The sequence below is a fragment of the Anser cygnoides genome, chromosome 3, assembly GCF_040182565.1.
Source record: "Anser cygnoides isolate HZ-2024a breed goose chromosome 3, Taihu_goose_T2T_genome, whole genome shotgun sequence".
Taxonomy (NCBI): Eukaryota; Metazoa; Chordata; class Aves; order Anseriformes; family Anatidae; genus Anser; species Anser cygnoides.
In genome coordinates, this window is record NC_089875.1 from 33,897,267 (window position 1) to 33,925,140 (window position 27,874).

The 27,874-nt window shown below is 56.5% G+C and overlaps 1 protein-coding gene across 5 annotated transcripts in view; it reads right to left on the reverse strand.

Annotated features, from left to right (window-relative positions):
* TMEM63B (transmembrane protein 63B) overlaps window positions 1-27,874 on the reverse strand; it is a 36,551-nt gene that overhangs the window by 2,302 nt on the left and 6,375 nt on the right. For 4 of the 5 annotated variants that reach the window (XM_048080106.2, XM_048080110.2, XM_048080109.2 and 1 more), the window contains 22 exons: window positions 15,415-15,613; window positions 14,806-14,885; window positions 13,269-13,307; window positions 9,916-10,006; window positions 9,059-9,096; window positions 8,177-8,319; window positions 7,891-7,942; window positions 7,491-7,599; window positions 6,884-6,954; window positions 6,169-6,249; window positions 5,885-6,008; window positions 5,635-5,768; window positions 5,347-5,484; window positions 4,956-5,109; window positions 4,532-4,638; window positions 3,186-3,272; window positions 1,814-1,879; window positions 1,518-1,680; window positions 1,286-1,391; window positions 1,008-1,175; window positions 773-888; window positions 387-467 (listed from right to left, as the gene is read on the reverse strand). In XM_048080106.2, the coding sequence (XP_047936063.2) occupies window positions 387-467; window positions 773-888; window positions 1,008-1,175; window positions 1,286-1,391; window positions 1,518-1,680; window positions 1,814-1,879; window positions 3,186-3,272; window positions 4,532-4,638; window positions 4,956-5,109; window positions 5,347-5,484; window positions 5,635-5,768; window positions 5,885-6,008; window positions 6,169-6,249; window positions 6,884-6,954; window positions 7,491-7,599; window positions 7,891-7,942; window positions 8,177-8,319; window positions 9,059-9,096; window positions 9,916-10,006; window positions 13,269-13,307; window positions 14,806-14,885; window positions 15,415-15,591 (2,325 nt within the window). In that variant the 5' untranslated portion in view covers window positions 15,592-15,613. Of the gene's footprint in view, window positions 1-386; window positions 468-772; window positions 889-1,007; window positions 1,176-1,285; window positions 1,392-1,517; window positions 1,681-1,813; window positions 1,880-3,185; window positions 3,273-4,531; window positions 4,639-4,955; window positions 5,110-5,346; window positions 5,485-5,634; window positions 5,769-5,884; window positions 6,009-6,168; window positions 6,250-6,883; window positions 6,955-7,490; window positions 7,600-7,890; window positions 7,943-8,176; window positions 8,320-9,058; window positions 9,097-9,915; window positions 10,007-13,268; window positions 13,308-14,805; window positions 14,886-15,414; window positions 15,614-27,874 lie in introns of those variants that run through there. The other variant, XM_066993848.1, reaches the window with a different exon arrangement.

A 27,874-nucleotide genomic window follows, 5' to 3' on the forward strand; every position in this document is an offset into this window, starting at 1 on the left:
CCCTGGGGCTCGGGCAGCAGAGCACAAAAGGGTGAAGCAAAGTGCAAGCGGGAGGTTGAGCATTAAGGAGCCCAAAGATGCTGAAGAAGGAGACCGAGCCATTGGATTCACTGCCCCAGCCAAGAGAGAGGCAGAAAATGCGCACACAGCACCCAGGCAGCAGAAGGAAAGGGATGTGTATGTGTGCACGGGGTGCTACAACTCATCACCCAGCTCAGGTGAGGGGCACAGGGCCCAACACCTGCCTCCCACTCTTGTTGGGAGATTCTGGGTGCTGCCTCAGAAAGGCGAGAAGCAAGGAGGGAAAGTCTGTGAATGTTGCCTCCCCCTTTCCTAAACCCAGGTGAGGAGTGCGCCAGGGCACGGAGGTAGGGACAGGAACTCACAGTGGATTTGGGAGCCGGCAGATTAGTGGCAGGTCTCCCGTTCTGCCTGCTTTCTATGGTGTCCACCTCTGTGTGTTCAATCTGGAGAGGAAAAGGCGAGATTAAGAGAAAGCTGAGGAGACACATTTGTAGAAGCCACACTCCAGCAAGGCTGCCCTTGACCTCTGCACAGGTACAGGAGCAGCGTACACACGGCAAAGACAGCATCCAGCTCCAGGAAGCTTCCTTGGGAGCCTCTGCCATGAAGCTGGTGAAGAGATGCCCTACCAGGGAACAGGCTGGGACATCCCCCTCTCCCCCCAAGTCCATTTCACTGCTCAGCTGCAGTCCCAAGGGAAGGACCCCCCCCCCACACCCTCGAACCCCTGCCCAGCACCCCAGCTCACCTTGTAATTGTGAGCGCTGAGGTATTTGAAGTGCCCGAAGCAGACGTGACACAGGCAGATCACAATGGTGATCACGAGGACCACAAAGGTGAACATGGAAGTGGGAGCCAGGAACCCTGAGGCAAATAAAAGCCAGCGTTAGGTTGTCAGAGCCCGACAGGCAGGGGGAGGCCACCTGCAGCCCGGCCTGGCCAGGGAAGCTGCTCAGCTGGACGCCTCCCAGCCCAGCACTCACCTGTGCGCACGGTGGAGAAGAAGAGGAGCCAGAAGAGGCAGAGGATGGGGGCTGCCACCACTTGGTTCACAGCCCCTGAATGGATCTTCTTGTCCAGCTTGGCAGGCAGGTAGGCGTAATACAGGTTGTACCGGTCCACCAGGTGCTTGAGCAGCATGTACATGAGCCCTGAGGGAGACGGGAGAGATGTCAGGAGGGAATCAACCTCTTTCCCAGTGCCTCGGGGCAAAAGGAAATATTTCACCCCCAACGCGGGGAGGCAGAGGGGTGTCGCTTACCAAAGGGGACGATGATGGGGCAGGTGATACTATAGGTCATGACCACAGTGAAGACGCACATCATCCAGGCGTAAGCAGCCCCAAACTGGAACTCGTAGGCCTGGTGCTGCCGGAGAGAGCAGAGACCCATCTGTGGGTGCGACACCCAGAGCTTGGCGAGCCCCGGGGCGCACGGCCCCCAGCACGGCACCTTCAGGGGAGGCCCCAAACCGCCCCCAGCCCCACCACTTACTCGCTTGACGTTCCTCCGCTCGGCAGCCGAGCGGGCCAGGCAGAGGCGAATCATGTACATCAGCAGGCCGGGGATGCGCAGCAGGTCCATGGCGTTCCCGATGAAGGCGGAGGCGATGACGTAGTTGACGAAGAAGGCCCCGTTGTCGGGCAGGAACACGCACCTGGGGAGCGAAGAGCAGGCTGCAGGAGATGCTCCCCCGCCACGTGGGGGACCAGGTCCTGGGTGCCACCTTTGGATGCCGCCAAGAACCTCCCCCATTGCAAAGAAGGGGCTTTCTTCCCTGCTCCACTTACTCAAATCGCACTGTGGCTTCAGCAAGGAATTTTTTGTCAAACAGCCAGCGGAAAAACACATCCAAGCTGTGGGGGAAGGGGGTGGGAAGAAAAGAGAAACAGTCAGAAGCAGCGGTATACAGACATAGACATGCAAATGTATGGAAGCTGCTCTAAAAGGACCCAAAGCTCTGACCACAGGCCTTATTGTTCCCTCTTAGGATATGTCATTGGCAATTATGTAAATCAGACACTGGGAAAACCAGTTACGGGACACAAAAAGGGATGTAAGACTTCCCATTCTCAGGCGTGCTTTTCTCAGTTTGCCCTGATCCCATCAGTATTTTCCTCTCTGCTGCTGGGAGAGGTTGTTTGGGTGAAACAACCATGGGTTACTGACCACAGGAGAAACCACTCAGGTACACGGTAACCTCACAGAAATAAGAGAAACCAATCTCATTTCGCCCCCATTCTGTATTTTTTGACATAAAACTGTACAATCCTCTGGCACCTCTACGGCAAATGATTTCAGTGGAGTACAGAGATCCACATGCAGCAGCGGGACTGATTTTGTCCTCAGAAAGAAGTGTGACCTGTTTACTGGTATACGGCCAAAATGCAAATCCTATGAGAACATTTACCTGCCTAGGTCACAAGGTTAAAAGCAGCAAGACATTTTAAACCTGACTGGGAAACTTTGCTGTAGGCACCCACTGGAATGAAAGGCAATTTTTCTGTGCCTCTGTCGGAGGGCAGAAACCTATTTCTATTCTCAGAAACCGCCCGATTTAGCCACCGAGGGGCTGTACCCTGAATTTATGGAATGTAGATCCCCCCACCCCACAACGCATAAAGAGCTCCCTGTCACAGTAGATCCCCCCCATCGTGCTTCCACCTCCCAGTTTTCCTCTCTTCTCTGTCACACAGCTGCTCTGCTTTGCCCCTAGTCAGTGCTGAGAGCCCATGCTGACTCCTGGCAGCTGAAGCCCCGCTGTCACAGGACATTTCTATACGCCCTGCAGGAGGATTTGGGGCTTGCATCCAGCAGGATTCACATTTCTGTAGCCTACAAATAATAGGAAGACCACCCAGCCGAGCAGTACGAGGTACTCAGTTCTGGCTGAAGTGGGGGAAGTTGCTAGTTTTGTGTAAAAGTGTGCACATGTAAAACACAGAGGCGGGAAGTGTCTCCTTCACCAGCAGGCCTCAAGCAGATTTTTTATGAGCATCCATCAACCACCTCAGGTTTTGTTGCTTTTCTAGGAACACCCAGGGAAGGGTGGCCAGGACATTTGTGCAGCAGGGCGAGGAGGCGTTGCAGGAGGACCACCAGAGGTGCATCTCAACCACGCTCCAGGTCTCCGTGCTTGCTTGCCCTTCCCTCCACACCTACCTGCTCAGGCCCAGCGAGGGCAGCAGCAAGACCATGAAGATGAGGAAGGTGTAACACTTGTGCATGGTGGTCCTGTTCTCTCCAGACCTGAGGGCGGAGAGAAGGCCGTTAACATTGTCACTCCAGTAGCACAGGGGGTTGAGCAGAGACATGCCCCCGTGCAGCAGAGGTGGGGAGCCCAGAGTGTGCCCTGCCTGGCCACAGAGGCAGGGGGCTGTTGCAGAGGGCTGGGAAGAACAGCGAACAGAAAGCTGAAGGCAGGTGAATGCTTTTTTGGGAATAAGCAGCTTCAGTAATCTGCAGCTGCCAGAGACACCAGGTGAAAGGAGCTTATGTTCTCACACATGGTGAGGCCCAGAAGGCTGGAGAAGGGCAGAGCTGCCGAGGAGCCCAGCGTCCCACCCCGCAGCTGGGGCACTGTGTCTTGTACATAAATTGTCTTGTACATAAATGCACGTTAAAAATACCACAAATGGTTTCACCAAGAGGGATCTGTAAAGGTGCTCTGTTCCAGGAGGGACTCTGCTCTCCCATTCCCAACAGACTGCCAAAACTGCTGGGACAGGCTTCCCTCGTATATTCCATATCCACCCCAAGCAGCCTGCTCTAGGCACTGCCACCCTTCTCATCGTCAGGCACTTCCCAGTGTCTAACCCAAATCCCAGCCTTGCCTCTACCGGTACATGAATACGCCCCTTTCCCTCGAGGCTCTGTTCTTGAGTCCTGGTTCTCCCCCCTTTCCTCATGGGCTCTCCCAGACTTTATATCATCTTTTCACTCTTCAGAGGAGACTGCAAGCATCTCTGCAGTCCTCAGAGCTGGTGACATCCTCCTCACCAGCGTTTACCACGCAGAGCAAAAAAGCTCCACACATCCTGCAGGACACGTGCCTCACAAATAGCGTGTTTGCTAGTACCGTGCACTTCAAATACTTCAAATTCCCCACCGCCAGAAACCATGGCAACTAAGGCAATTTTCCCTTGGAAAAGCTGTGTCCTACACACGGGTACAGGCACAGCACACCTGCACACTCACCTTAGCCAAGACTTCCCTTACTACCCGCATTTCTCATAGCTTTTGGCCCCAACTCCTCCCAGCCTTCCTCCTCTTGCAGATGTACGTCGAGCTCTGCTTTAACTACCCCATACTGTGCAACGCCCAGCTAACGGCTGGCAGAAGAGCAGCAGACCCCAAGGTGACCAAGAGGTGCCACATGACACCACGCTGGGGGTGGACGACAGGAACCCAAGCAAGGGGAACCAGTCAGCAGCCTTCCCTCAGTGGGAAGCGTCAAGATGCCAGGCAGCAGACTGGTACGGCCGGGAACAGGCACTGGCTGTTCTTACCTGGTCCAGTGAGCTTCGAAGAAGGCAGAGTAATACACAATGGTGGGCAGCAGGGCAGAGAAGCACCACAGCAGCAGCGTGGGGAAGAACTGAGTGATGATGGGGTTCTGCAGTGAGGAAGAGAAGAGACCACGCATTACACGCAATGTGGCAGCTCTCGTGCCCGTCACTGGAGCTGCCTTTGCTGATGCAGAGTCCCCAGCTGCCACTGCACCCTGGCCAGGCTTAGCACCCCTTCCTGGATGCTGGGAGCACACGGCAGGGTGCTAGCCCCTTCCTGGGGACATCTCTCTTGCTCTCAGGCTGAAGGGACCTCAGGCATGCTGACAACCTCTCTCACTGCCCCTTCCCCTGCAGGGGCTGCTGTGCCTCAGGGTGGTGGGTTCAGTGCTACCCATCCTGCGCCCTTCTCTGAAGGCCTTACGTTGAGGTACTCCACAGGCTTGGTGACGTTGAACTTGTCCATCGTGGTGATGATAATTGCAGGGGTGGTGAGGAAGAAGAGGAGGATGAAGAGGACCACATTGATCACCAGGCAGCGGATCCACCAGATGAAGCCCCGGATGGAGAGGTGTTCCCTGCGTGGGGTGAGGGGGGAAGAGGGCATCAGAAGCAGCCACACCAAGCCTCACACACGTTCACGACACAGCCCAGCCTGCATCAACACTGCCTGGGGCACGAACCCAAGCTTTCCCCTTCTGAGTCAGGGCACAACTCTGGCTCAGCTGGGCAAGAACAACTCCTTCAGCTATGAGAGTGTGAGGGTGCGCCCCTTTCCCATCACTGGGGACCTGAAGAACCCCACAACCACTCACCAGTAGATGTTCTGTGGGTCAGGGGCATAGCTGACAGTCCAGTTGGAAACGTGAAGGGACTCGCTGCAGGAAGAGGCCTTGGGCTCCCCGCGGCACGCACAGCCCTGGCACTTGCAAGCGTTGAAGTCTTTGAGGATTCTGGAGAAGAAGAGAACAGTGGAGATGGTGACACATAGGGCTAGCAGGGACAAGTCGAGGTGAATGCCCTGGGACTGGGATCTCTGATTTAAAGGGAGAGCTGTGAGACATCACCTTCCTGGAAAGGGCAGGACCCCTTGCAAGACTCACATGGCTGTGATGGTCTCGTTGTGGAAGGTGACGAAGGCCATCCCTAGAGGCTTCTCGTTCACCTTCTCCTTCTCCCGCTTGTAGTCATCTTTGAGTTTCTCCTCCAGCTTAGTGTAGTACTCGATTGCCTCCACCTGGGCAGAGGGACAGATGTTAGAGCAGAGACCTGAGGATGCAAGCCAGCGTGGGCAGTACAGGGACCCAATGCTCATGTTACCCTTCTGCCCAATGTCTCCAGCTCTCCCCATACCTCCTCACAGCCCCTGATGACACAGCAGCACAGGTGGCCGCAGGGCTTAGGGTTGATCATAGATGGGGTGTTCTCCTTGCCCTGCAGGTTGGTGAAATAGATTCGCCCGCGCTCAGCTTTCTTTCTGAAGCAGGAGAATGGAGAAAAAAAAAAAAAAAAAGGTGCTCAGAAAAGCTTTCATGGCACAAGATTTGCAGGAGAAGCAGCTGGAAGGAACTCACTCCCCACCTCCTGTGCACCCTCACCCCAGCCCTGCCCTCTCCCCCAAACCAGGGGCTGCTTACCTCTCCGCATCAAGGAACATCAGCCGGGCCACATCATAGCAGGGACGCGCCTCCAGCACGGTGCAGTTGGCATAGGCCTCCCTGCAGACAGAAAATACCGGCTCCTCACACACAGCATCAAAGCTGTACCTCAGAGCAAAGCCCACACGTTCAGGCCTTCCTCCTGCCTTGGGCTGAGCATCAGCAAAAGCTTGCTGGACAGAAGGAGAGCCTGCAGGCTCTGCTGCCTATGGTGGGAGCAATGTGTGGGGCAATGGAAGAGAAACTTCGTTTTTTTCCTCCTCTTTTTTTTTTTTTTGCGGGGGGGGGGGGGGGGGGGGTCAGTTAAAAAAGAAGATACAGTTTTCTACAAAGAGCATGATCAATGGAGAAGCAGCAGCAAAGCATCCCACGGGTATTGCTGGAGCGCCTCCTGCCTGCTTCTCACACCTCTGAAGCTGAGCACGTCTCATCACGTGCCCTGTCTCACTGCTTACCATGCTGACCCCCTATGGCTCTGCAAGATATAGCTGGGCACATCCCAAGATGCTGCATACTGGGATAAAAGTTTGCACAGAAAAATAGCAGCAAGATGCCCAAAATGAAAGTGCTCACTGATTTTGACTGCTTCCCCCTCCCCCCCAAAGTATTATTGCCATTTCAGGTAGCACTAGCACCACTCCACTAAAACATCTGTTACGGAGCAGCCTTTAATCAGGAACACAGTCAGACTCACTCAAAATGCTTCTTGATCTTTTCTGGCTCGGCATATTTTGAAATCCCATTGATGAAGAGAGTTCGCTTCACCTGGAGGGAAGAGAGCGCAGATAGGTATGGGTGGCATGAAAGACCAGATTGCAGAAAAAAAAAGTCAGCCCCAAGGCCCTGGCCTGGGCTAGGAGTCGGAGAAGGCAGCCCCCACACTTGCAGAACCTTTGCTCCCTCTCTCCTACGCTGCTGCTAGCTGTTGGCATTTCACACCCTGACGTGCTGCAGGATGATGGTTTGGGGCTCACACTGCAGCCGCCTCAACAGAAATAGGGATGTTGGTAAGAAACAAGGCAAAGACAACTGGAGAAGAGCCCCAAACCCACACAGCAGCTGGAACAACTCCTGCGGAAGACATAGGGCACTCCACATGTCCACCCAGCTCAGGCCTCTCTCATTTCCCCACACGGCATCAGGACCGTTGCTCTGGAGGAGATCTGCCTTTGGCCAGGCAGAACGCATCAGCCCCGAATTGCTGCGGGAAGTGGGGGTGCTTGGCATCCTCTCCCAGACCGCCCAACTTGACAGGAGGCCAGGGGAAGCTGTGCCTGGGCGAGCGCCCAGCTCCTGCTCACCAAGTCGTCCTCCTTGTAGCGCATCTTGGAGGTGTGCCGGCGCATGCTGTACACCGTCAGCAGCAGGTACAGGAAGGCGAAGGACGTGTGCAGCCACAGCAGGTTATTCCTGGCACAAGAGAGACCGTGCTTAAAGCCAATGCAAGGTTGCCACTGCTGCCCCGGCCCTCAGGGACCTCCCCACAAAGCCTCTGGGGCCACGAGGAGTGTTACTGGCAGAGCATCCACAGGCCCTGCCAACAGCCTCCAGGAGCTCAATCTGGAAGTAGGAGCAGGGACAGCAGCCTCACGGGAAGGGCAGAAACGCAGCCTTCAAGGAGTAAGGCTCTGCAGCACGTGGGCATCCAGAAAACGCACCCTGAGGGCCACAATTACCCATCTCATCCCTGCCCACACCTACCCGGAGTTCAGGTTAGCGATCGTCGTCCTCCCAAAGCTGTAAGCGTTGTTTTCTGGGGAGAAAGGCAGACAGGCACGTTCAGTTACACCGAGGGGCTGGGGCACAGAGCTCTGCTGGGGAGGGGCATGGCAGGGACCTCGCCTGCAAAGCACCCCAAAACCCAAGCTGCCCAGGACAACCCTATGGATACCCCAAGCCCAAAGTGGGACAGGACTGAGGGTTTCTCTCTGTTACTCCCGTCCTAACCTCTGCTCCTCCCTGGCGGACCAGGGCTCCCCGCTCTCACCTAGCAGGTCCCCTGAGAAGTTGACGGGTAACACGATGCCCACGGAGAGCACGCCCACGGCCACCAGCAGCCCAATGATGTGCCTCTGGAAGGACAGGTAGTGCACTGCGTCGCCCCCACACTTGTCCCGAATCTCGTCATCCCTGCCAGGGAGAGAAAGACAATCAGGCAATCTCCTCCAGCACTTGAGGGCATGCAGAAAAGCACAGGGTGACGGCTGCCCACATGGTGTGAACCCACAAACCACCCCTGGATCAAGCTCTGCAGCTGCAGCCAGGCCCTGGGTAGGGACTCCAGCATCTGACCACGAACCAGCCCAGGAAGAAACCTGCCTGTGCAAAGCTCACTGCAGCTCCACTCCCCATGCTGCTGCCCTCTGCAGGGCAGCTGAGCCCATGTGAGCCACACCTAATATCCATCCTTAAGGTGGGTCCCATCTCCCCCCTTGCTAAGGTACGGGACTGCTGATGTGGCCTCACAGAGCTCTGAAACCTAGAAATGCTTAGGAGAGTACCCCTGAGCATCATCATGTGTCTCCCTGTATCCTCCAGTCCACCCTTCGCTGCTGTGTCCTTCCTTGGACAACAGTGCCCCTAGCAGGAGCCTCAGGGAGAGCAGCAGGCTATTTCTGAGATGGGATTGAGACAGAGGTGACCTGGGCTGGGATTTCTTCTCTGTCACCTTGGGTTTGGCTCTGGGACTCCTCATCCAGCCCTGTCTTTTCCCGTCCTCTCCACACAGCCTGCTGCAGCCCCTTCTCTGAAGGGCACCCAAGGGGAACGACTTCACGCAGCTGCATTGTGCTGGCTGTCCCAGCCCGTGCGCTGCCTCTGCTTCTCCCCGCTGCGGGTCCCCCCTGCAGGCAGGTCCCGGGGCACTTACTTTATCCTGAAGATGGCCGTCAGCCAGGAACAGAAGCCCTGTGCAGAGAGAAGACAGGAGGGGCTCACATCACTCTGCGCTCCCTTCTCCCTCCTTCAAAGGACTGGGAGTCCTTGCGCCTCCACAAACCTCACCAAAGAGGGGCCAGACCACAAGCATCTACCCAGACATGCAGAGCCACAGGGACAGGCCCAGGTGAAGGAGGTGACAACTTTACTCCATGGGCCACAACGCAGGCTGGACTCTGCCACGTGGCTGTCCCACGCCAAGTAGCTTGGCCTCCCAGCAAAGCCATGGACTCCTGGATAGCACAAAAGCTCTCCACAGCCCAGGGACGCCCAGAAAATTCATCACACAGGTACTTCAGCCACTGCCCTGGACAGGAGCTCTGCAGGGGCTGGGAGGGCAGAGCTGGCTAAGCCAGTGCTCCTCAAAGGACACCTAAGGAGAGGAATGTCTCCGGGATGTGGTGGGCAGGAGGTGAAATCCCCAGTGGTCCTACTGAGCCGCGCCTCCCCTTCAGAGAGGACTGCAGCAAAAAAGGTAGACAGCAGCATGAGGAGGAGCCAGGCAGTTTTCCCCCCAGCAAGCAGGGTTTCTAAAGCTATGATTACAGACGGGAGAGATGCCCACCAAGCCACGTGGATGTACAGCCTACTGATTTAAGCACACGACTAGAAGCCATGTGGTTACCACGTCTCCACGGGCTCTGTACCATGCTCTCGTGCCACCAGGTGCGGGACCTAAGGCTCCGGGATGAGCAAGCAGCGCTGCTTCTGAAGAGCCCTCAGTTCCCGCAAGCTGTGGTCCCCAGGCTGCTCACGAGCAAGGGGCGTTTGCCTCCTGCCACTACTCACGTTGTCCCTCTGGTCAAAGTCCACGGAGCTGGAGACGGAGGTGAGGCGCTCGTAGCGGTCGTGGTTGTCGGAGTGCAGAGCGGAGGCTACGCTACAATGACAAAGTTGAGGGAGAGAGTCAGAAGGTGAGGCTGAGAGGAGGCAGCTTGGCTAGGAACCGAGAGCACCCAGAAGGCCAGCGGTTAATTCGGGTCAGTTTGCCCCAGGTGAGACGGAGGAGAGAGGACAGCCTCGAAGAGCGGAGGGTAGCAGTAAGCAGAGACCCCTCCTCGGGCAGCACTGCGTGATGGTGCCCGCAGCCCGCTCCCAAGCACGGGGCTGGGCTCTGGCAGCCTCACCGGGCTCAGCTGTAGGTGCTGCTCCCTCTGTGCCCGCATTATGCGCCAGCCCCTGCAAGGAGGGGCTGGGGGCAGCTGCCACAGGGGGAGATCGTGTCTGCTTAGTGCAGAGTTTAGAGAGGGAGGAGGATACGTGAAGGAAAGGGCGCCACAAGTGGGGACAGGCTTCAGGTGAGGGCTCCTGTCTTCCCTTCTGCAACGCAACCGCAGAGACAAACCCAGCGGGGAGGACTGCAGACACCAGGAGGCAGAAAGCAGCCGCTGGGGAGCAGAAGAGCAGGGTGAGTCACATCCCAGCCACGGCTCCCTGCCCGGGAGGCCTCTGCTCTGAGATGTCTGGCCACCCCTCCGGGGCACAGAGCAGACACTGTGACCAGATGAGGTGTTCAATCACGCTGCATTATAGCGGTGTGCAACCAGCAAAAAGGGCAGAGGAGCCTCCTGCCCCGGTGGAGAAAGCAGGGAGGGAGCTCCAAGAGGCCCTGGCAGCAGCTCCCCAGCCCCTGTGGCACCAGCACCCGCAGAGCTCGGTTGCCTCAGGAAAAAGGATGGATGGGAGTCTGGTGGACCACATTCCCACTACAGCAGTGCTTCAGCGCAGGGAAGCCCAGGGAAAGAAGGAAAATGAGCCAGGCTCAGCCCAGCTGCTCCTCAGCCTCGTCTGGGTCTGCTGCCTGCAGAGGTCCCCAGAGAGGGAGCAGGGAGGCAGCTAGAAGCAAACGGCTGTGGGCTGAGGGGCAGGAGAGGTGACTATCCCAAACCGCTGCGCTCCAGACACAGGCAGGGACCTAGATGAAGAACCTGCAGCGTCCAAGGCAGATAACAGCCCCCAGTATGAATAAAGGTGGAGGGTAGGCTGGCAAAGGAGATGGGAAAATGGTCCAGAGACCTAAATTAAATAGCACTTGTAAGGTGACAACATCAGGCTGGGACCTTGGAGGTACAAGAAGGAATATGGCTGATCTGAGGGCTAGAAGGAAAGGGAAAAAAAAAAAAAAGATGAAGACACGGTTTCTCTGTAACCAGTACAGGCTCAAGAAGGATCAGATGGACAAGAACCTAGAGAAGAAACAGGTGAGAGGCTAGCACTAGAGACAAGGTGGTGACACTAGGGGGAAGAAAACAAGCAAAGACACTTGTGACCCTGCAGAAGGGAAGAGGATGGGACATGTGGCCTCTCTCGCAGAGCGGAGCAGCACCTGCTGAGTCCTTAGCTGGAAGCAACACCCAGAGGGGAAAGGAGATTAAGCTGAAGGTCACGGGTCTACAGGAGAACAGATTAGACGGCAGTGTACAGCCCTGCAACTGCACGGCCCGACGCCTTGCTCTGCTGCAGGGACAGCTCAAGCTTCAACCAAGCTCTGGGACCCTCAGCCCTTTGAAATCCCCAAGACCCTGAAGCTGGGCACAGGGAAAGGGTGAATTTCTGCTGTCTGCAGCCCTGCGGAGACCCAGCATGCTGGCTACGGTGTGCTTCTGGCTCCTTGGTGCTGGAAAAGCACAGGGCAGGGCAGAGAAACACTAGAGAGCGTAACTGCGAAGAGAGCCATGACTCACGGCTCTCACGATAAGACTACCTCTCGTGATAAGACTAACCCAGCTCCATTCCGGGGGATGCAGAGACCATAACCAGGACAACTGGCAGTGCTACGAAGACGGTGGGTGCCGACCTTGCCAAGGATGGGAAGCTGAAGACGGAGCTTCAGGGGTACCTGCATCTAGCTGGAGGCTTTTTAAAGCAAAGCACTAACAAAGCAAGTGAGAGGTGGGCGGGTTGCTCTAGGCCTGGGTGACAGCAGAGAGCCCCAGCAAGCTCAGGTGAGCAATGGGAAGAGGAACAAGTGGACCCCTGGAGAGGGACAAGCGCTCAGGAGGATAACAGAGGTGACCAAACCCCCGTGCAAGGCCACATCCTGAGCCTCGGAGCATGAGGGCTCTGCTACCTTTAACGTGTTAGCACCCAAGAGCCGCCAGACATACCTGAAGCAGGGCCAACCACTAGCGAAGCATTCAAGTGTGAGCAAGGCATCCCCTCTGTGCCATGTACCACAGCTACCAGCACCTCTGCTTCCACAACTCCCACTGCTCTGCTCCTTTGGGAGCAAAGAGTAGCCACAAAAACATGGCAATGGAGCGACCACCTCAGGCTCTGTGCTGCAGGCTGGCTCCCCTGCAGCGTGTACCACTCGGCACGTCAGCAAGGCAGGGGAACCATCCTTACTTAGGCAAAAAAGCAGCAAGAAAGAGGAAAGACCAGGTAGGAAGGGTCTGTGACAGTGCTTAGCTGGCAGCCAGCTGCAGTCCTTGCGAGTACCCCGTGGGTAATGCCGGGCCAAGGTGCTGGAGGATGCCCTCAGCAGTGCCGAGGCTGGAAGCCTGCTTCTGCTGCATGGGGAGATGCTGCCTTGCAGGGCATGGCGCCAGCCTGGGGTGGGTGATAAGGGACAAGAGCCAGCACTTACTTTGGTCCTGGCAGCCTCGCAGGGGTGAAGGAAAGAGAAAAGTCATATAAGGGCCTGCCAGATCCTCTCCATGCACCTCGGTGCTCCTGCAGCGAGCCTGAGAGCAGCCCTCGTGGCTCACCAGCATGAGGTATGGACCAGGCAAAGGAGGCTGCCCTCTGCCTGGGTGACCCCAGTATGCCACAGGGTCAGGTTTATTTCCAGCTACTCCATCACAGCTACGTTTACTCCCATCAGACAGCAGGACACTGGCAGGCACAGCAGGGTGCGTGACATGGCACCCTCTGCCTCAGCTGGCAGCTTCTTGGCGCTGCTGCATGCAGGGAGCATCTAAGGGCTACGAGGGGAAAACCAGGGAGTGCCCAGCTGTGGTAGGTGGCTGACACAACGGGGAGGGGAAGAGAAGTGTGAATCCCCCGAGAGACACAAATCCAAGCCCTGAGCTCCCAGCCACTTAGATTAGTTCAGAAGCAAGAGAGAAAACTGCAAAAGAAGAGAAAGAGAGAGACAGAGAGAAAGGAAGAAGAAACAAGACCCTGAAAAAACAACATACTATTCCCGCTCCTCTCGCTCCGTCTGCCAGCGTCGGCGCCTGGGGGCACAGAAACAGAAAAGGAGAGGTTACAACCAGGGGGGCGGGTGCTGGGGCCCCTCCGTCGCAGGGCACTGTGCACCCAGCAGGGCTCCACGCCATCCTGAGGAAGAGAAACCTGCTGGTGGTGAGGCCGGGGAAGGAGACCTTCCCTTCAGAGCTTGGTGCTGCCCTGAGCCACAGCACCCTAAAGCCTGCAGGGGCTGCCCAGCTGCTCTCCAAGTTCCCTGTCATCCCCTCTCCTCCCTGTCCCAGGCAGCTGACACACATCTGTCACGGGTCAAAAATCCTGGTCCCCCAAAACACTCATCCTGCCTCTTTGGACGGGCAGCCTCTGCAGCAGGAGCTCCTCCCGAGGATCCCAAACCCGGTGGCATCACTTGTACCAAACTCATCTGAATTGGTAGCACCAAAGGAACTGAACAGGCCAGAGCTCAGCCCTGTCCCGGCCTTCGGGTGCACTGAGCTCACGGAGCTGATCAAGTGGAAGAAGCACCAGCCTCCGCCAGCCTTAAGCCGCGCTTTGCCTCCTGCACACGACAAAGCAACGCAAAGCAAACCGTCCCTGGAGCCTGTATAATGCAGAGATGCAGACCCACTGCAGAACCCCTCTGCTTCCTCAAGGGGAGTTCCTTGTTCAGCACTGGAGGAAGACAATTGTCCTTCCCGTTGCTGACAGCAAAAGCAGGAATAGCACGGTATGCTCCCAAAAGGAGCCCCAAACATCGGCCTCCAACACAGAATCACCATCCCCAAGGGGCCCTGACTTTTGCTAGGAGACACAGTAGCCCAAACACACCTTAGGCAGGGAGGATGAGCACCAAGACTGATGTTTTAGCACCTGGGATGCAAGCTAAACCCCCACTTGCACAGGAGCAGATACACAGGCCCTACAGCTCCCCTGCCTGCTTCGCCACGGTGCTACCTTCCTGACAAACCGGCTCCACACACTGCCTCCAGAAGGGAAACGAGAGGGTTGCTGGACACGTCCCCTCTGCCATCCCTGCTCTGTCCCCACAGAGAGGTGCACGCAGCCCTGTCCAGGTGTGTCATGCTCCCAGTGTCAGCACAGGTCTCCTGCCGCAGAGCACGGGAGGGATGAGCTGCAGCTTGTTCACTTTTCACCCTGCCAAAAATGCCTGGTGGCCCACCCCTTCCACCTTGGGGAGAAAGAGCTACCCGGGATGAGCTCCATATCTGCACCATTCCTTTCAGCCTCCGCTCTCAGGGCAGGTCCCTGCTCCAGCCGCACACACATCACACACTCACGCTGCCAGCCAGGCATCTCGGCCATCCCTGCCTGCTGCCCTTCCTGCCTTAGCTCCGAGAGCAATGCCACCACGCCTGGAAGCGCAGCGTGGCAAGAGCTACAGCCAGCAAAGCCCCTTCCAGAGGCTTAGCAATGCCTTCACCGTGACAGTCCTCGCCATTCCTGTGACCTCTTCTCCTCTCTCCTCCCTCTCGTGTTTTCTTTTCCTCCCCCCTCTCCCACGCTTACCTGTCGGCATCGGTCACCAGGGCCAGGCGTCCGTAGTCCCAAGCAACTTTACGCAAAATTGAGAAGACAAACAGCAGTGCCTGGAGGAGAGCAAAGGGAGAGCCGTGAGACAAAGCGTCACCCAGAACATTATCTCTTTGTCCTCCGCCTGCAGAAGTGCGGGAATGGGGTTAGGAGGGGACAGAGCTGCTCAGAGGCCATGGGACAGCATGAGTTCCCGGGGCTGTTGAAATCGCGCTGTCTGGGTGGCGGGTTGGCTGTGGGAGGCAGAGGTCAGGACGCAATACACAACTGCTAAATCGGCCACGGGACTGAAAAAGCCCTCAGGTCCCAAGGAGGTGAGATTATGGCTGCAATGTCTGTCGTCCTGCAGTTCCCACAGAGGAACAAGCTTTGGGTTGGTAAGGCTGCAGGGACTTGGCACCGTAATTATGCAGCGGTACTGGGGTTAAGTCAAGGCCAAGGAACACGATCAGGGCCACAAAACCAGTCAGCAGCAAAGTCAGGGATGGAATTTGGGACCTCCAGCTCTAACCACGAGGCTACAGCCCTCCCCTTCCTGACTACCTCAGGAGGAGAAGGTGCCAAAGCAGCAGCAGACAGACTTACGAGAAAGCACATAAAGTCGAGGGCTAGGACGGTGGGCACGCCGCCGAAGGGCAGCCCCTGCAGCACGGTGCTGCGGATGCGGGCGCTGTAGCAGTAATCCTTGGTGCTGTTGCTGCAGGAGGCGGCTTTGCAGGTGCCCCCTGCTGAGCCCAGGGTGGCTATCACGTAGGGAAGCATCTCTACAGCTTCATCGTCTTCCCTGGGGAAGGGAGAGAAAGGGCTGGTGAGATGTGTGCCTGCCGGGTGACAGCACAGCCCCGTTAGAGCTGGGGGCCAGGAGCTGGTCCCGCTGTGCACAGTCCCAGAGCCTCCCTTGCCTGCCCCCCAGCTCCCACATCTTTCAGGTGCAACTCTTCCTCACCGACTACTCCTGTTCCCAAAGGTGCTGTCTCCCCGCACCTTCCCCCTCAGCAGGGAGGGCATTTAGCTGCAGGAAAGAACAAAAAGGGTGGGGTGGGCGTTAAGTCACGTCTGGGTGATGGAAGCGAACTGCTACGGGACAGTTGCTGCATCATGATCCCACCATTTCCTTTGCCTGGCTGCGTGCCATTAGCTTTATGAGGCTGAATCACCGCGCTCTGCTCGCTGCAGGCCTCAGCCCCACGCTCCCAGGGCCCCCATCAGAGGCTGGTTCCACCTCCTCTGCGTTTTTTCCTTCCTCTGACTTGCAAGCGCTGCACAAAGGACAGAGAGGAGACTTCGGATCTACTGTTTAGCTGGCAAAATCTTTTTTTTAACCCAGCGCCCTCCCCAAAACGCTACGAGACCCTGAGCTGCCAGCACAGCGGCATCACTGGAGATGGGGAGATCTTCCTCCCCCTGCACAGAGCAGCTCCACGGGAAGCACAGAGAGGACCGTGCCCAGAAGGCAGCGGGAAAGCAGCAGGCAGCCAAGCCACGGGACGGTAGCTGGCAACTAGCTGGGGAGCAGCCAGGGGAACGCACCCTGGCTGAACCAGCGAGGACTAGGAGCTCCACGGGAGGCTGCGGGAGTGACGGCAGCTGGCAGAAGAAGGGACAGCAGGCTACAGGGGAGCCTGCCGCCGAGCAGCCCCGTGAGAGCATCACCACCGGTCCGGGGACTCGGCCGAGGGAAGCTGTGCGCTTCGCAGCAGGACCGGTCATGCCCCGCTGCTTTTACCTGAGCGCCAGCCTAGAGGGCCCGCTGCAAAGAGGTTTGCTGAACTCCCAAGCAAATCACACAAGCTGCTCGAGTATTAGCTATTACTGCAGCGAAGTACCGAAAGACTCGCAACATATCAGGGAAGGATGATTTTCCTCTGCAGAGACCAAACCGTTTACCTTGTTCCTGCGTGTTTTATAGCCCCATTTTCAGTCTCCTTTCTAAAAGAAATGAGGCTCATGCACTCATTGCCCACGACACTACCATAACCGTTATTTATACAAACAATTAGGCATTCAAGACAAACTTCGCAAGCCTGTGGATAACGCGAGCCATGTTTTACAGAAACAGGTCCCACAGATGTATTCTTTTTTTCCTAAAGCCTAGAAGGAGGACTGGAAGGGAACCTTCCTAGCAGAAAAGCTGTGGCATAGACCCAAGATGTACGCTGCCTTTGAGCTTGCAGGGATGCCAGGAGCACCTCTTTCCTCCCAGCCCTCCAGCCTCCGCAAGCACAGCCGGCAGCAGGCCAGAAGTGACCTCCTGTCACATCCCTCCAGGTCAGACCCTTGTGGGGTTACGGCGTCAATCAGGCACCCGAGTTCCTCGTGCCCCCTCCCCTGTCGGCAGGCCACCTCTCCACGAGGATGAGAGAACCAGATCAGATGGGGGAAACTCCACAGGCTTCAGTGAGGGGCTCCATCCTGGCCTCCCAGGCAGGGAACGGCATCGGGCCAGGAGAAACAGGGCCCAAAAGGCAGCGTGCGAACTGCGATACCCCTGGTGTGTAAATACCCCTCTCCCCACACTCGGTGGGGTCCCTGGTCTTGAGCGCACCCCCTGGACCTGAGCAGGGCAGGGCGCAAAGTTTTAGGCAAAGTACGGGCTGGAGAGGCGCTCACAGCAAGCAGCCTTGTGGCTCAGCAGCACGCTTCCTAATTACGGGGCAGAAATCCCCTCCGGCAGCACAGGAGGGAGAAGGGGACTTCTCCAGCAACCACCACAACATTTCTGCCCTTTTCTCTTCAGGTCCCACCACCCGTCTCTGGAGGAGGACCCGGGTGCCTGAGACCTGGCGCACAGCGGTGGTGAGGAGCTGCTGCAAGCCCTTCCCTGACCACGAACACTGCTGCCCACCACAGCACGGAGCACAGGGACCCCAAGACACCAAACGAGGTTCCGTGCAAGCCCCGGAGCCCTCCCCTCCTGCACTCTGTGCATTTAATGCTGACTTCCCCCAAACTGCAAGGACAGCTCGGCGAGACTTGCCAGAAGGCATTTTTGGCTCTTACTCAGCAATACTGAAGTCCATCCCCTTCCCTATGAGGGATGGGGAGGAACAGAGGTCCTCCCCCCCCAACGCGAGGACGCCTGTAGAAAAAAATAAATCCATAAATCCGGCACATGCCTGCGCATGCAGCCAGCCGTAGAGACGTAAGCACGCAGGCGACGTCCATTTGTTCTCTCGCCGGCAAATTTTAATCAGCCCGCTGGTAATTAGGAAAGGCGTGCCTCTTTATGGCAACGTGACAGCCTCACGAGAGGCTGCTGGGCACGGAAACACACAGCAGGGTGGCAGCAGCTCCGAGGCCAGGGCACTGTGGATTCAGGTCAGCGAAGAGAGAGCAGGGGCTCTTCTCTCATCCGACTCTCGACGGGTAAGACGAAAGGCCTCAGAAGGAAGGGAAGGAGGCTCGTGGACTAGCAGGAAGCCCTTCTCACAGCACAGGGAAGGAGCACACAGCTTCCCAGCTGCAGGGAGGGTGGGGAAGCTGCCACGCTTCAGGCCTGGCACGGGCCTTTTGGGCAGCCGAGGGCTGGAGCAGCGCTGACGTGCTGGGCGCGGCGAGGAGGCAGGCGACCCGCTGGCCGTGGGGCAAAGCGTCAGGAAGCAGAGGTGCTACGGGCGCGTTTGGAACCAGCACGGACACGGCGCTGAGGCACACGCGGCCGGGATTAGCTCTGTAGTACCGGAGAGGGAGGGCCCCGAAAGCCCTGCCTTCTCTCCATCCCCTCCAGCCCGCACACGGAGCTCCCTGCACGCTTCACCGTCTGCGTAGTCCAGCCTGGCAGCCTCCTGTTGCAGATGCCGGGCCTCCACAGCTTCGATCTGGCAGGCTCAGCTTCTTCAAAGCAAAAACCAAATGCAACCTTGCCCTAGGTCCAAAGTCCTTCCAGCTGGCTTTGCATCAGGCCTCGAATATAGGAACCTGGGTGCCTTTCTCTCCTAAAGGCAACTGAGACCTGCAGAGCTCATTTTATGAGCAAAATGGGAAGGCATCACGTTTTCCCCGCCTGAATGGAAAAGGAAACTCTTTCGTACATTTTGTCCTGAACCTGCCGGAGGGTGATCCTGAAGGGGCGCGTGTTTTGAGGCTCCTGCTTCCTTCCCAGGGCTCAGCATCGTGCTGCTCCTTCGTTTCAGAGGCACAGCCAAAGATGTCTAAAGAACACCTTCCCCTGGGAAAAACCACTGTGTGAGCTGGGGAAGCCCAGCAGCAGGGAAATCTTCAACCCAACCATTTTCTTGCTACACTTCTGCCTGGACAGCCCTGCCTTGACTAGGCTACATAACCCCTTTTCTTTCTTGGAGACTATTTTCTCATCCATAAGCTTCAGTAAGAAGAAGATATTTTGGCTTCTAACTTTCATGAAGGCCAGGGAACCTTTCCATTTCATGACTCTGGCCCCTTCAGGATGGCCTGAACACCCAGGACAGTCGATCACAAAACCTTGCCCTGGAGCATCAGCAAAACCCTCCATCCTGCCTTCGCCCACTGGAAACCATCTGCCTTGCCTAGCGATACGGATTTAGCTCCAGACAGCCAGGTCTTGTTTATGTCTTCCTGCAGGAACTCCCTCCAATCTGTCAGCAGCGCTTTCAAGTTGCACGGTGCCCCGAACATAACGTACCCTGCCAAGCGGGGCTGCGCCGGAGCTGTGCCGCGGCTTGAAACCCCGCTACGCCGTGCTTTGCTCTCCTCTTCTCACAGCTGACTAGTCTGCCGCCAGCCTAAAAGCTCTCGGGTCTCTCCTCCCTGTGTTTTGCTCCCATGGCCCATCTTGCTGGGTGCTCCCGGGTGTTCCCAACAGCTTCCAGTTCAGCAGCCCTGGACAAGGGGTGATGGTGTCCCCCGTCCCCTCTGGGGATGTTCACCCACCAACACCGCCACGCAGCGGCTCTGCTGCCAGGCAGGACAGCCCGGCTGCCTCCATCCGATGACAAGGAACCAACGCAGCACCTGGCATCTCCAGGACACTTACAAGAGGTCTCCATCCCCACCTTGTTTGCCTCCTGCCTACACTACGGCCTGCACGCTGCCTCCTGAAACACCGCAAGTCTCAGCTCCTCCCGGACACCCCTATGGGGCCATCCATGCGTCCCACTCCAGTCCACATCTCCTCCCCTGCCATCGAGACAAAGCCCAAACCATCCACCGCTTCTCCAGGTGCGATCCAGCAATTGGCTCCCAGCCTGCACGGCAGCGTCACGGCCAGCCCGATCTGCGTTAAATTTTGAGCGCTAGATTTCATGAGTCACCAAATCAAACGCTTGGGTTCCAAATATATCTACCTGTCACTTTCCCTGCGAGCTCCCAGGCTGTACATCTAGCAGAAAGAACCCGAGTTTGTCTGCCAGCCTGTACTTTATAAACAAATCCTGCTTACTGTTTGGCCTCCCTTATTTCCTGCAAGCATATGCTCGATGTGATACAGCAAACGCAACGCACGTTTAGCGGTGAGACTGATGAGGCGCCGGACTTCTCGCTGCGTATTTTGCAGAGCTGTGGCCATGGGGTGACCAAGCCCTGCTTGGGAGCTCCTTGGTGCTATGCTTATATGCGTAAGCCCCCCAAAACACCTTCTGGTTTATGGATCCCAGTAGCACACGGGCTGTTTCATTTCTCTGGGGGAGAATGAATACTTATCGGGGATCTTTGCTGCACAAATGCCACTTCTCCTTCACAGTGCTCAAAAGCTGAACTGTTCAGGTGCATCACATCTGGCTTGGCTGAAACACAGATCTCCCTGGTGGTCTCTTACTCTGAATTTTAACATCCCTCCTCAATTTAAGTGATCAAAAGCCATCTCATCAGTTTTGCACAGGTTCACATTTTTAGCAGAAGCTCTGCACCTCTCATCCCCGTTTCCTTTGTTCATCAGTAAGCTCACCTTGTCTTGGAGCTTCCTGTTTATCTCTGATCTTAATCCTCTCCCTAGGGGAGCATTAACATATCTGCCTTCCCTCGTGCCCTGTATCTGTCCCCTACCAGTCTTCACAGACTGGATATTCTCATCCGCACCCAGCTTTCCCTCCTGAAGTGCAGGATCTCTCTTTCCTAAAACCAGGTTTCTGAGCTAGTCTCTCAAGGTCACATTCACTGTTTCCTCCTCCTCACTTCTGCATGGCAGGAAATCTACCTCCTTGCAGCGCTGAGCTCAAATACACAGGAATTTTGTCCGCTGGGCACAATTGCAAGCCCTTACCTACAGGGCGATCAGCACTTCCACCAAGGAAACCCTCAGTGATGCAAGTCACCGCGCAACGCCGAGGAACATCTCAGTTGTCAGAGCTGCCTCCCCAGGGGCTGGCAGGATGTGCTGCTGCATCAGCCCTTTTCCGTGGTCCTTACACAGACTGCAGCTCTGAGTGGTTGCGGGCAGGGATGGCCTCACCTCTTCCTCGCTGCACTGCTAGAGTAGTGCTTGCCTGGCAGGGTTGGTCTACAAAGGACCTCCAGTGCGGGCAGGCAACAAAGGGCAACGTAATCGCAGCCCTGCGGCACGCGGAGCCGAGCTCTCATCACAGCTGCACGCTGATAAGAGGTTCAGCAGCCAAAGCCAAAGGAGGAATGAAGTCAATTGTTCCTCAACAACAGCCGACATCAGCAAAGGGCCCTCCCAGCGAGAGGTCTGGATGCGGCCAGCAAGCCAGGACAGTTAGAGAAGAACATCCAGGAACCGGCACTCTGCATCCAGTGGGGAAAGCTCAGTGCTGACACAGCACCTGGTACACGCAGCAAGGTGACCTTGGCCATGAGAACGTCCAACCCGGGACACGGAGACACTGGGAAATCCTTGAGGTTTTACGACACATCGTTCCCCGCACATACCCTGCCTCAGCAGCTACTGAACTCATCAGGGAAGGCAAGAGAAGTTGCACGGTCCACGGGGCAGGGCTAGACAACCAATTCTGAGTTCCTGCTGCGAGCTGAGTAAGTAACAAAGGTCATAGCAGAGCGAGGTGGACACTAAACACAGCCTTGAGACTCACCCTTGTCCCCGAGCCCTTATCCACACAGCTGCAGATGGACAGCTGGGCCCCTCTCGGTGTGTCAGTGCTGGAAGACGTCCTGGTTCCTCTTCTGCAGGATGCTTGCTCTGCCGCTGCCAGAGGGGCCTACACCACAGACAGGGAAACCCCTGCACCTGCTGGGCAGCACGAGGGTTGGACACCTCCTTTTGAGTTTTCGGGTAGATCTCGGACTGCCGGGCAGGGGTCTGTAGCCAGGAGCCACGCACACGCGCCAGGCTGGGGACGCTGGGCCCGCAGCCAGCCAGCAGCACGTGAGAGATGCTGAGCGGGCTGTTCTTTTCACCGGCCTCTCTCCACCCTCTGGGCTTGGCAAGAGGAGCCGGGCCCAGCCTGGGAACACAGGGAACAAAGTGCCGGTCGGGCGCTGGGCACGGAGCTGACGGCACCCGGCCAAGAGCAGGGACACAGAAGTGGCACTTGAAGGCAAGCAGCCCGGCTCCCAGAGCCGCAGATAAAGGTGTGGGAGATAAAGCGGTTGCTTAGGCTTGAAGAAGGGCACTGAATTTTAGGCGAGGCGCAGCAGCGCAAGCCTTGTGTCATCTGGAGTCCTATCTCAACGTTAGGATAAACAAAGAAATGGTACTTTAATTGGGCAAAGCCACTTTGAGTCACTGTTTACGCGGAGCACAGCTCCACAAAGGCAAATATCAAACCTAAGAAAGTCCATCGAAGGCTTGCAGGTGGTAACACGGGCTCCTCTTGCCCACAGCCCCTTCTCGCACATACCAAGACCACTGAAATCCTGACTTGACCTGAAGGAGGCTGATCACTGCCGGATGGCATGCTGGAGAGGATGATCGTGCTGTTCCATCTCTCGTTTCTGAATCAGGACAACACACCGCAACAGGACAACTACACGAAATGACAAATCACCTGTTGAAGCTGCAGCTGCGGCCTCTAATGCAACATGACAGACCAGCAAACAATCCCTCCAGAGTTTTCCTTTTAGGAGTAAAGTTTGGCCTTCCCAAACGCATCACAGTAGCAGGAGTATAGCAACAATTAATGGATAATGGCATTCAGAGTTTAATTACTAATTAATAACCCAGATGAGGTTGCTGTTCAGTATTTCTCCCAACACAAATCTAGCCTTGGCAGCCGTACGGGCTAATGCTTGTGAAGATATTTCTCCAAGGATCCTCATGCAAAAGAAATCACCCCTGCTCAGGAAAGCTCCTAAGTACACACTTATCTTGAAATGCTCTCACTGAAGTGATCACAACTTAAACACACAGCTAAATTAAAGTGTTTGCCTAAAAAGGGACAGACTCGAGCACTGTGCTCTGCTTCAAGCACCAGCTGTTTTCCAAGACCATTCACTGACCCCAGGCTACGTGTACTGGTTATCAGCCCAGCCCCAGTCGAGCATCTCATGGTAGAGGCAGCAAAGATCAAGTAGCTTAACCAGAATTTGTCTCTGATGATGAGAAATAGGTTCCTGTGGTACACTTTACAGCGACAACTGCCACATGCTGCCTTTGTGTTCATACCCTGAGAGGTCACAGAGCACTGTTTCAGTCACAGTGGGGCCAAACACCTAAAGCCTTGTCCCCTCTCCCTGGCCTACCCTCTCATTTCCCATTACCTTCCAGCACGGCTGCCTCCCATGGCGTTCAAACTGTCTGCAGCAGAAGAGGAAAGCGAGCTTTCTTTGTTTTTAAATAAACACGGCAGTTCGAGAAGCGCCAACTGTTCTGATGAAATTCAGTTTACCCCACTTAAATCAACAAACATTCAGACATCCTCGTAGCTGTCCCATTTTTGCATACCGGGACACGCTTGAACCTTGTTGCCAGACTCGCTACACATCATCAGCGTTAGCGTCAGGGCTTATCAGGCTCTTGGCAAACGCTGCCACACACAACAAACACGGCCTTTGCATTTCTGTTGCTGTTATAGAGCCTTTTTTTTTTTCCAAAATACCCCATAGGTATTCCACAAAAAAAAACAAACAACGGAAAAGGAAAAAAACCACCCCCCCAAAACCTCTTGCTGGGAAGGCGATCTCCAGACACGAAGCGCAGAGCTCCATTACTGTGTGATGGATGACAGTCCTCCCAGCACGCCCTTTCCAGATCACCGTGCAGAAAGACTCGTGCCACTCACCAGAGGTAAGGTAGGAACCATTTAAAGGACATTTTGTCAATGGAGAAGGCACAGCACCACCGCCTCGCCTCACAAACCAGTCAGCATGCTCCCAGGGGGCCTTTAGCCTGGCGCTTCCTAGGCGCCCTCATGGCTCCGAGGGGCCAGCCCGACACTCCAGCAGAGCACCAGGCAGGTTTACCTGCCTTAAACCAGGCCGTGGAAAAGTACAAGGAGGCAGGAGGGCAGCACCTCCTCCAGCCTCCCCCGTGAGGCCGGCCGGCCGCCGCCAAGCTGCCCGCTTGTTTGTGCTCGAGGCCTGTCAGGGTAATCGCGCCACAGCCCCGTAAGCAAGCAGCAAGGCTGGAATTTCCCCCCTGGCAGCCTGCCCTGCTCTGATGCCACCTGACTGGCATCCCGATCAAAGCCTCCGAGGAATCCCGAGTAGGGGAATCAGGGCCAGCCGCCGCACGTGGGGCGGAGGGCAGGGTGCAACGCTGGGGCCACGGTTGACCCTGCTGGGCTCCACGTTGCACTTACACCCGCGTGTCACCTCCTGCTTACAGCAGGTCATCAGACATCCGTGGTCCTGGCAATGCTGTGGGTTTTGAGTTTCATCTGAAAACGGCACACGTGTAGGGACACCCATGTGTGACTGGGCCCAAAGCTTTACCCCGCTACTGCAAATTGTGGCATCCTTGTCTCCGCATTAAACACCTGCAGCCCGAAGCAGCCACGTGCACATCACTCCTTCCTGCTGAATCCCGCTCACTTTCAGGTCTCCGCAGTGCCCCCATCCACACATCAGCAGGGCTGGGGACACCTTTCCAGGGCCAGGTGGAGCAGAGCTGGTGCTCAGGCAGCTTCCCAGCCGTGCCCACTGCGGCCTCATCACACCACAGCCGTGCTCACGGCGCCCAGGCCCAGGTCCTGCGACGCCTGCGCTCGACAGCAGGCAAAGCTCCCAATATAGCATCAGCCACCTATTTATAACACGCTGTTTACCAACACCAAGCGCTCTCTCGGTGGAAGTGAGATGAGTCAAGGGAGCATGAGCGCTCTGGATCCCCCTCCTGTCATGGGAGGATCAGGAGACAGTGGAAGGGTGACCTGTGGTTGATCACCTGCAGCTCCCTCACCAATGGGATCATACTCGAGGGCATGCTCAGTATATATATTTTTTATATCAGACCCCTAAGCTCTGGGTAGATCTTCCTGTTGATTAGATCCACCACACAAGAGCACGAACATCCCCTTTCAGCGTGCTCCAGGCTCTGGAAGCACCGAGTGCCATATGGTCTTCAACACCTGCTTTAATGTGGGGTCTCCAAAAGCCTCCCGACAGCCCGTGACCTTCTTCCAGAAGCTCGATGGAGGGCTGCTGGCTGCTACGGGGCTGTGACAGGGGGGCTCAGGCAGTGCCTGTCTCCTGCAGAGGGACCACGACGCTGCTGGCTGGTGGGCCTCTGGCAAGCACAGCCCCCAGCTGCCACCCTGCCACCCCCACGGAGAGAGGAATGGGATTTCAGGGGATGTAGGCAGCAAGGACATCTGACTGCCTTCGGCGGCAGGCAGAGACGAGCACAACAAAGTTTGTTACGGGTCTCAAAGCAGGGCTGGGTGGGAGAGGGGTTACAAAGCCCAGGCACACGTGACCACCTCTTGTTTTGGGATATTGTCCAGGAGCTAGGCTCCTGAGCAGCAGAAGGCAAGAAGCACTCTCTGCTGCCCAAGGCATACCCCCACCAGGCAGCTAGAAACAGACCCCGCAGTGATGCTGCTGAACTGAGCATCCATATGGTGGCGGATCAGAGCCTTGAAGCCCATCCAGGCAGAACAACCAGTGCCAGCTCCTGGCTCCTCCTAAAGCCACCACCGCATTTTCCATTCCTCCCTCCTGGCTGAGCCCAGCTGTCTCTCCATGCCAGGCTCATTTTTAGAACCTCGCATTTTCCTCTCCTTCTCAGAGAAAGCTATTGCTTTCCTGCCTTCAAACACTCAGCACACCTCCCATCCCACCAAGAGGGTAATGGACCTCCTGGCTCCTTTCCCCTTTGTCATTTCCTGGATCCATCCTCTATGCCATCGCACTTACCAGCTCCAAATGGACTGGAGAGGACGATTAAGAGGCTCGGATCGATTTCTGAGCTTCCACCCCTCCTAAGGGGCACAGGGAGGGCGGTCCCAGTGGCTTTACCAGAAAGCCTCAGCCACGGCTTGATGCGTGTCCAGTTATAGCCTGGAGCCCAAAGGCCTGGCTGGAGCACATCGTGTTAACAACAGGACCGCAGGACATCACCAGACGTAGGCCCTGGGCAGCGCTGGCCAGCCACTCGGGTGCTGGGCCTTCACCTTGGCAGGGTCCTGCTGGGGTGAACGCATGCAGACGCCCACTGGGAAGCAGGCCCATGCCCACCCGCTCCTCCTGGGTGAGTTACATCTGTCCTGTCCCTGCTCGAGGGTTCCACAGGATTAAAACTGAGGATGTTTTTGCATGGTTCCCCAGCTGCTTACAGGAGTAACTGCAAAGGCACAAGTTTCAGTCTGCCCCCACCGGCTCAGGTCAGCTCTGGGCAGCCAGGGAGATGCCGGAGTGGCTCCCTGCCTGCACATCCAGGCGAGCAGCGTTGTGCACTGTGAAGTTTTGCCACTGCTAGTTTAATTCCATCAAAGATCAATGCTCAGGCTCTTCAGGACTGGGTACGTTCCCTGCTCTCGAAGGACGGGGCGATGGCACCGATGGGTGAGTTTGCCAGGCAGAGGAGTTAAGCGCCCTGCTCTGAGCCCAGAAGCATCCCTCACCCACGAAGTCCTTCCTCACTACACTGACGTGAAGATATTTTTTTTTTCCAAATAGCGAGAAAGAACACTTTGTCCTAAGGATCTCAAACCCTCATTGACTCCGAAATCCACCTTGCGTAAGGCTCCTGCAGGCAAAACGGGGCATTAGCATGCATGCACCTCTATGTGGGGAGACAGAGCAGGACTAACGAGGCCCCGGTGCTGGGGTAGGAGGAGAGGGAGTTGCCCCAAAGCTCTGCTTGGGGCCTCCAGAGCCAGCTCGGCAAGGAGCTGGTGTTGGGAAAGAAGGGCTCTGCAATCAGCAACGCGCAAGATGGCATCTAGGGAGGGACGAGCTCAGGGATGCTCTGAAAGGCTGGGAGGCAATTAGAGGTTGATAGGGATGATTGGGCAAGCTGAAAACAGCCACGGGGATGGGTGGGGTGCAAAGGAAAAAGCAGGCAGGCACACTTGCTGTGGGCCAGGCAGGCTCACAGCACTCCAGCAGCTTTTCAGGACTAGGCTGGGTGTTCCCGGTCCACACACCCATTCAGCCACAACACACAGCCCTGCCCGCACCACTGCTTAGATGGGCTGCAGCACACCTTCTCTGAAGAGGTCCAAAAATCCCTTTTCTTGCTCCAGGAGATGCAGTGCAAACAACAACAGACAGAGCACACGTGCCACAGCCCAAACAGCAAATCCCCCCAGGAGCTACCTGGAACCTGCTTTGTTTCCTATTTACCGGCCGTGCACTTTCAGCACTTTTCCTACCAAGGGATCAGCCACTTGCACGCATTTGGGGAACTCACTAAAACGGCACGTCTCCACTGCTTTGATCACCCCACTCCTTTCTCTTCCCTGCACTGCTCACCCCCAGCCAGCCGCCCTGTCTGAAGCGCCAGGCCAGCCCCAGACACCTTCCAGCACCGCTGTCTCAGACAGGGAGGCAAAGACCCAGTGGATCGACATGCCTGCACAGGCATAAGCCTACTGATGGAGGTGCAGTTCTACTGGCAGAACCGCTTCTCGGGGTTTTGAGGTGGTGGAATAAGGCAGACGGGGAAGCTGGAGCATTTTTGCCAAGCGAATGTATCAGCAGAGCAATCAAAAGAGGCGATCCCACACACCGAGCCAGCCTGAAGACTGCAGGT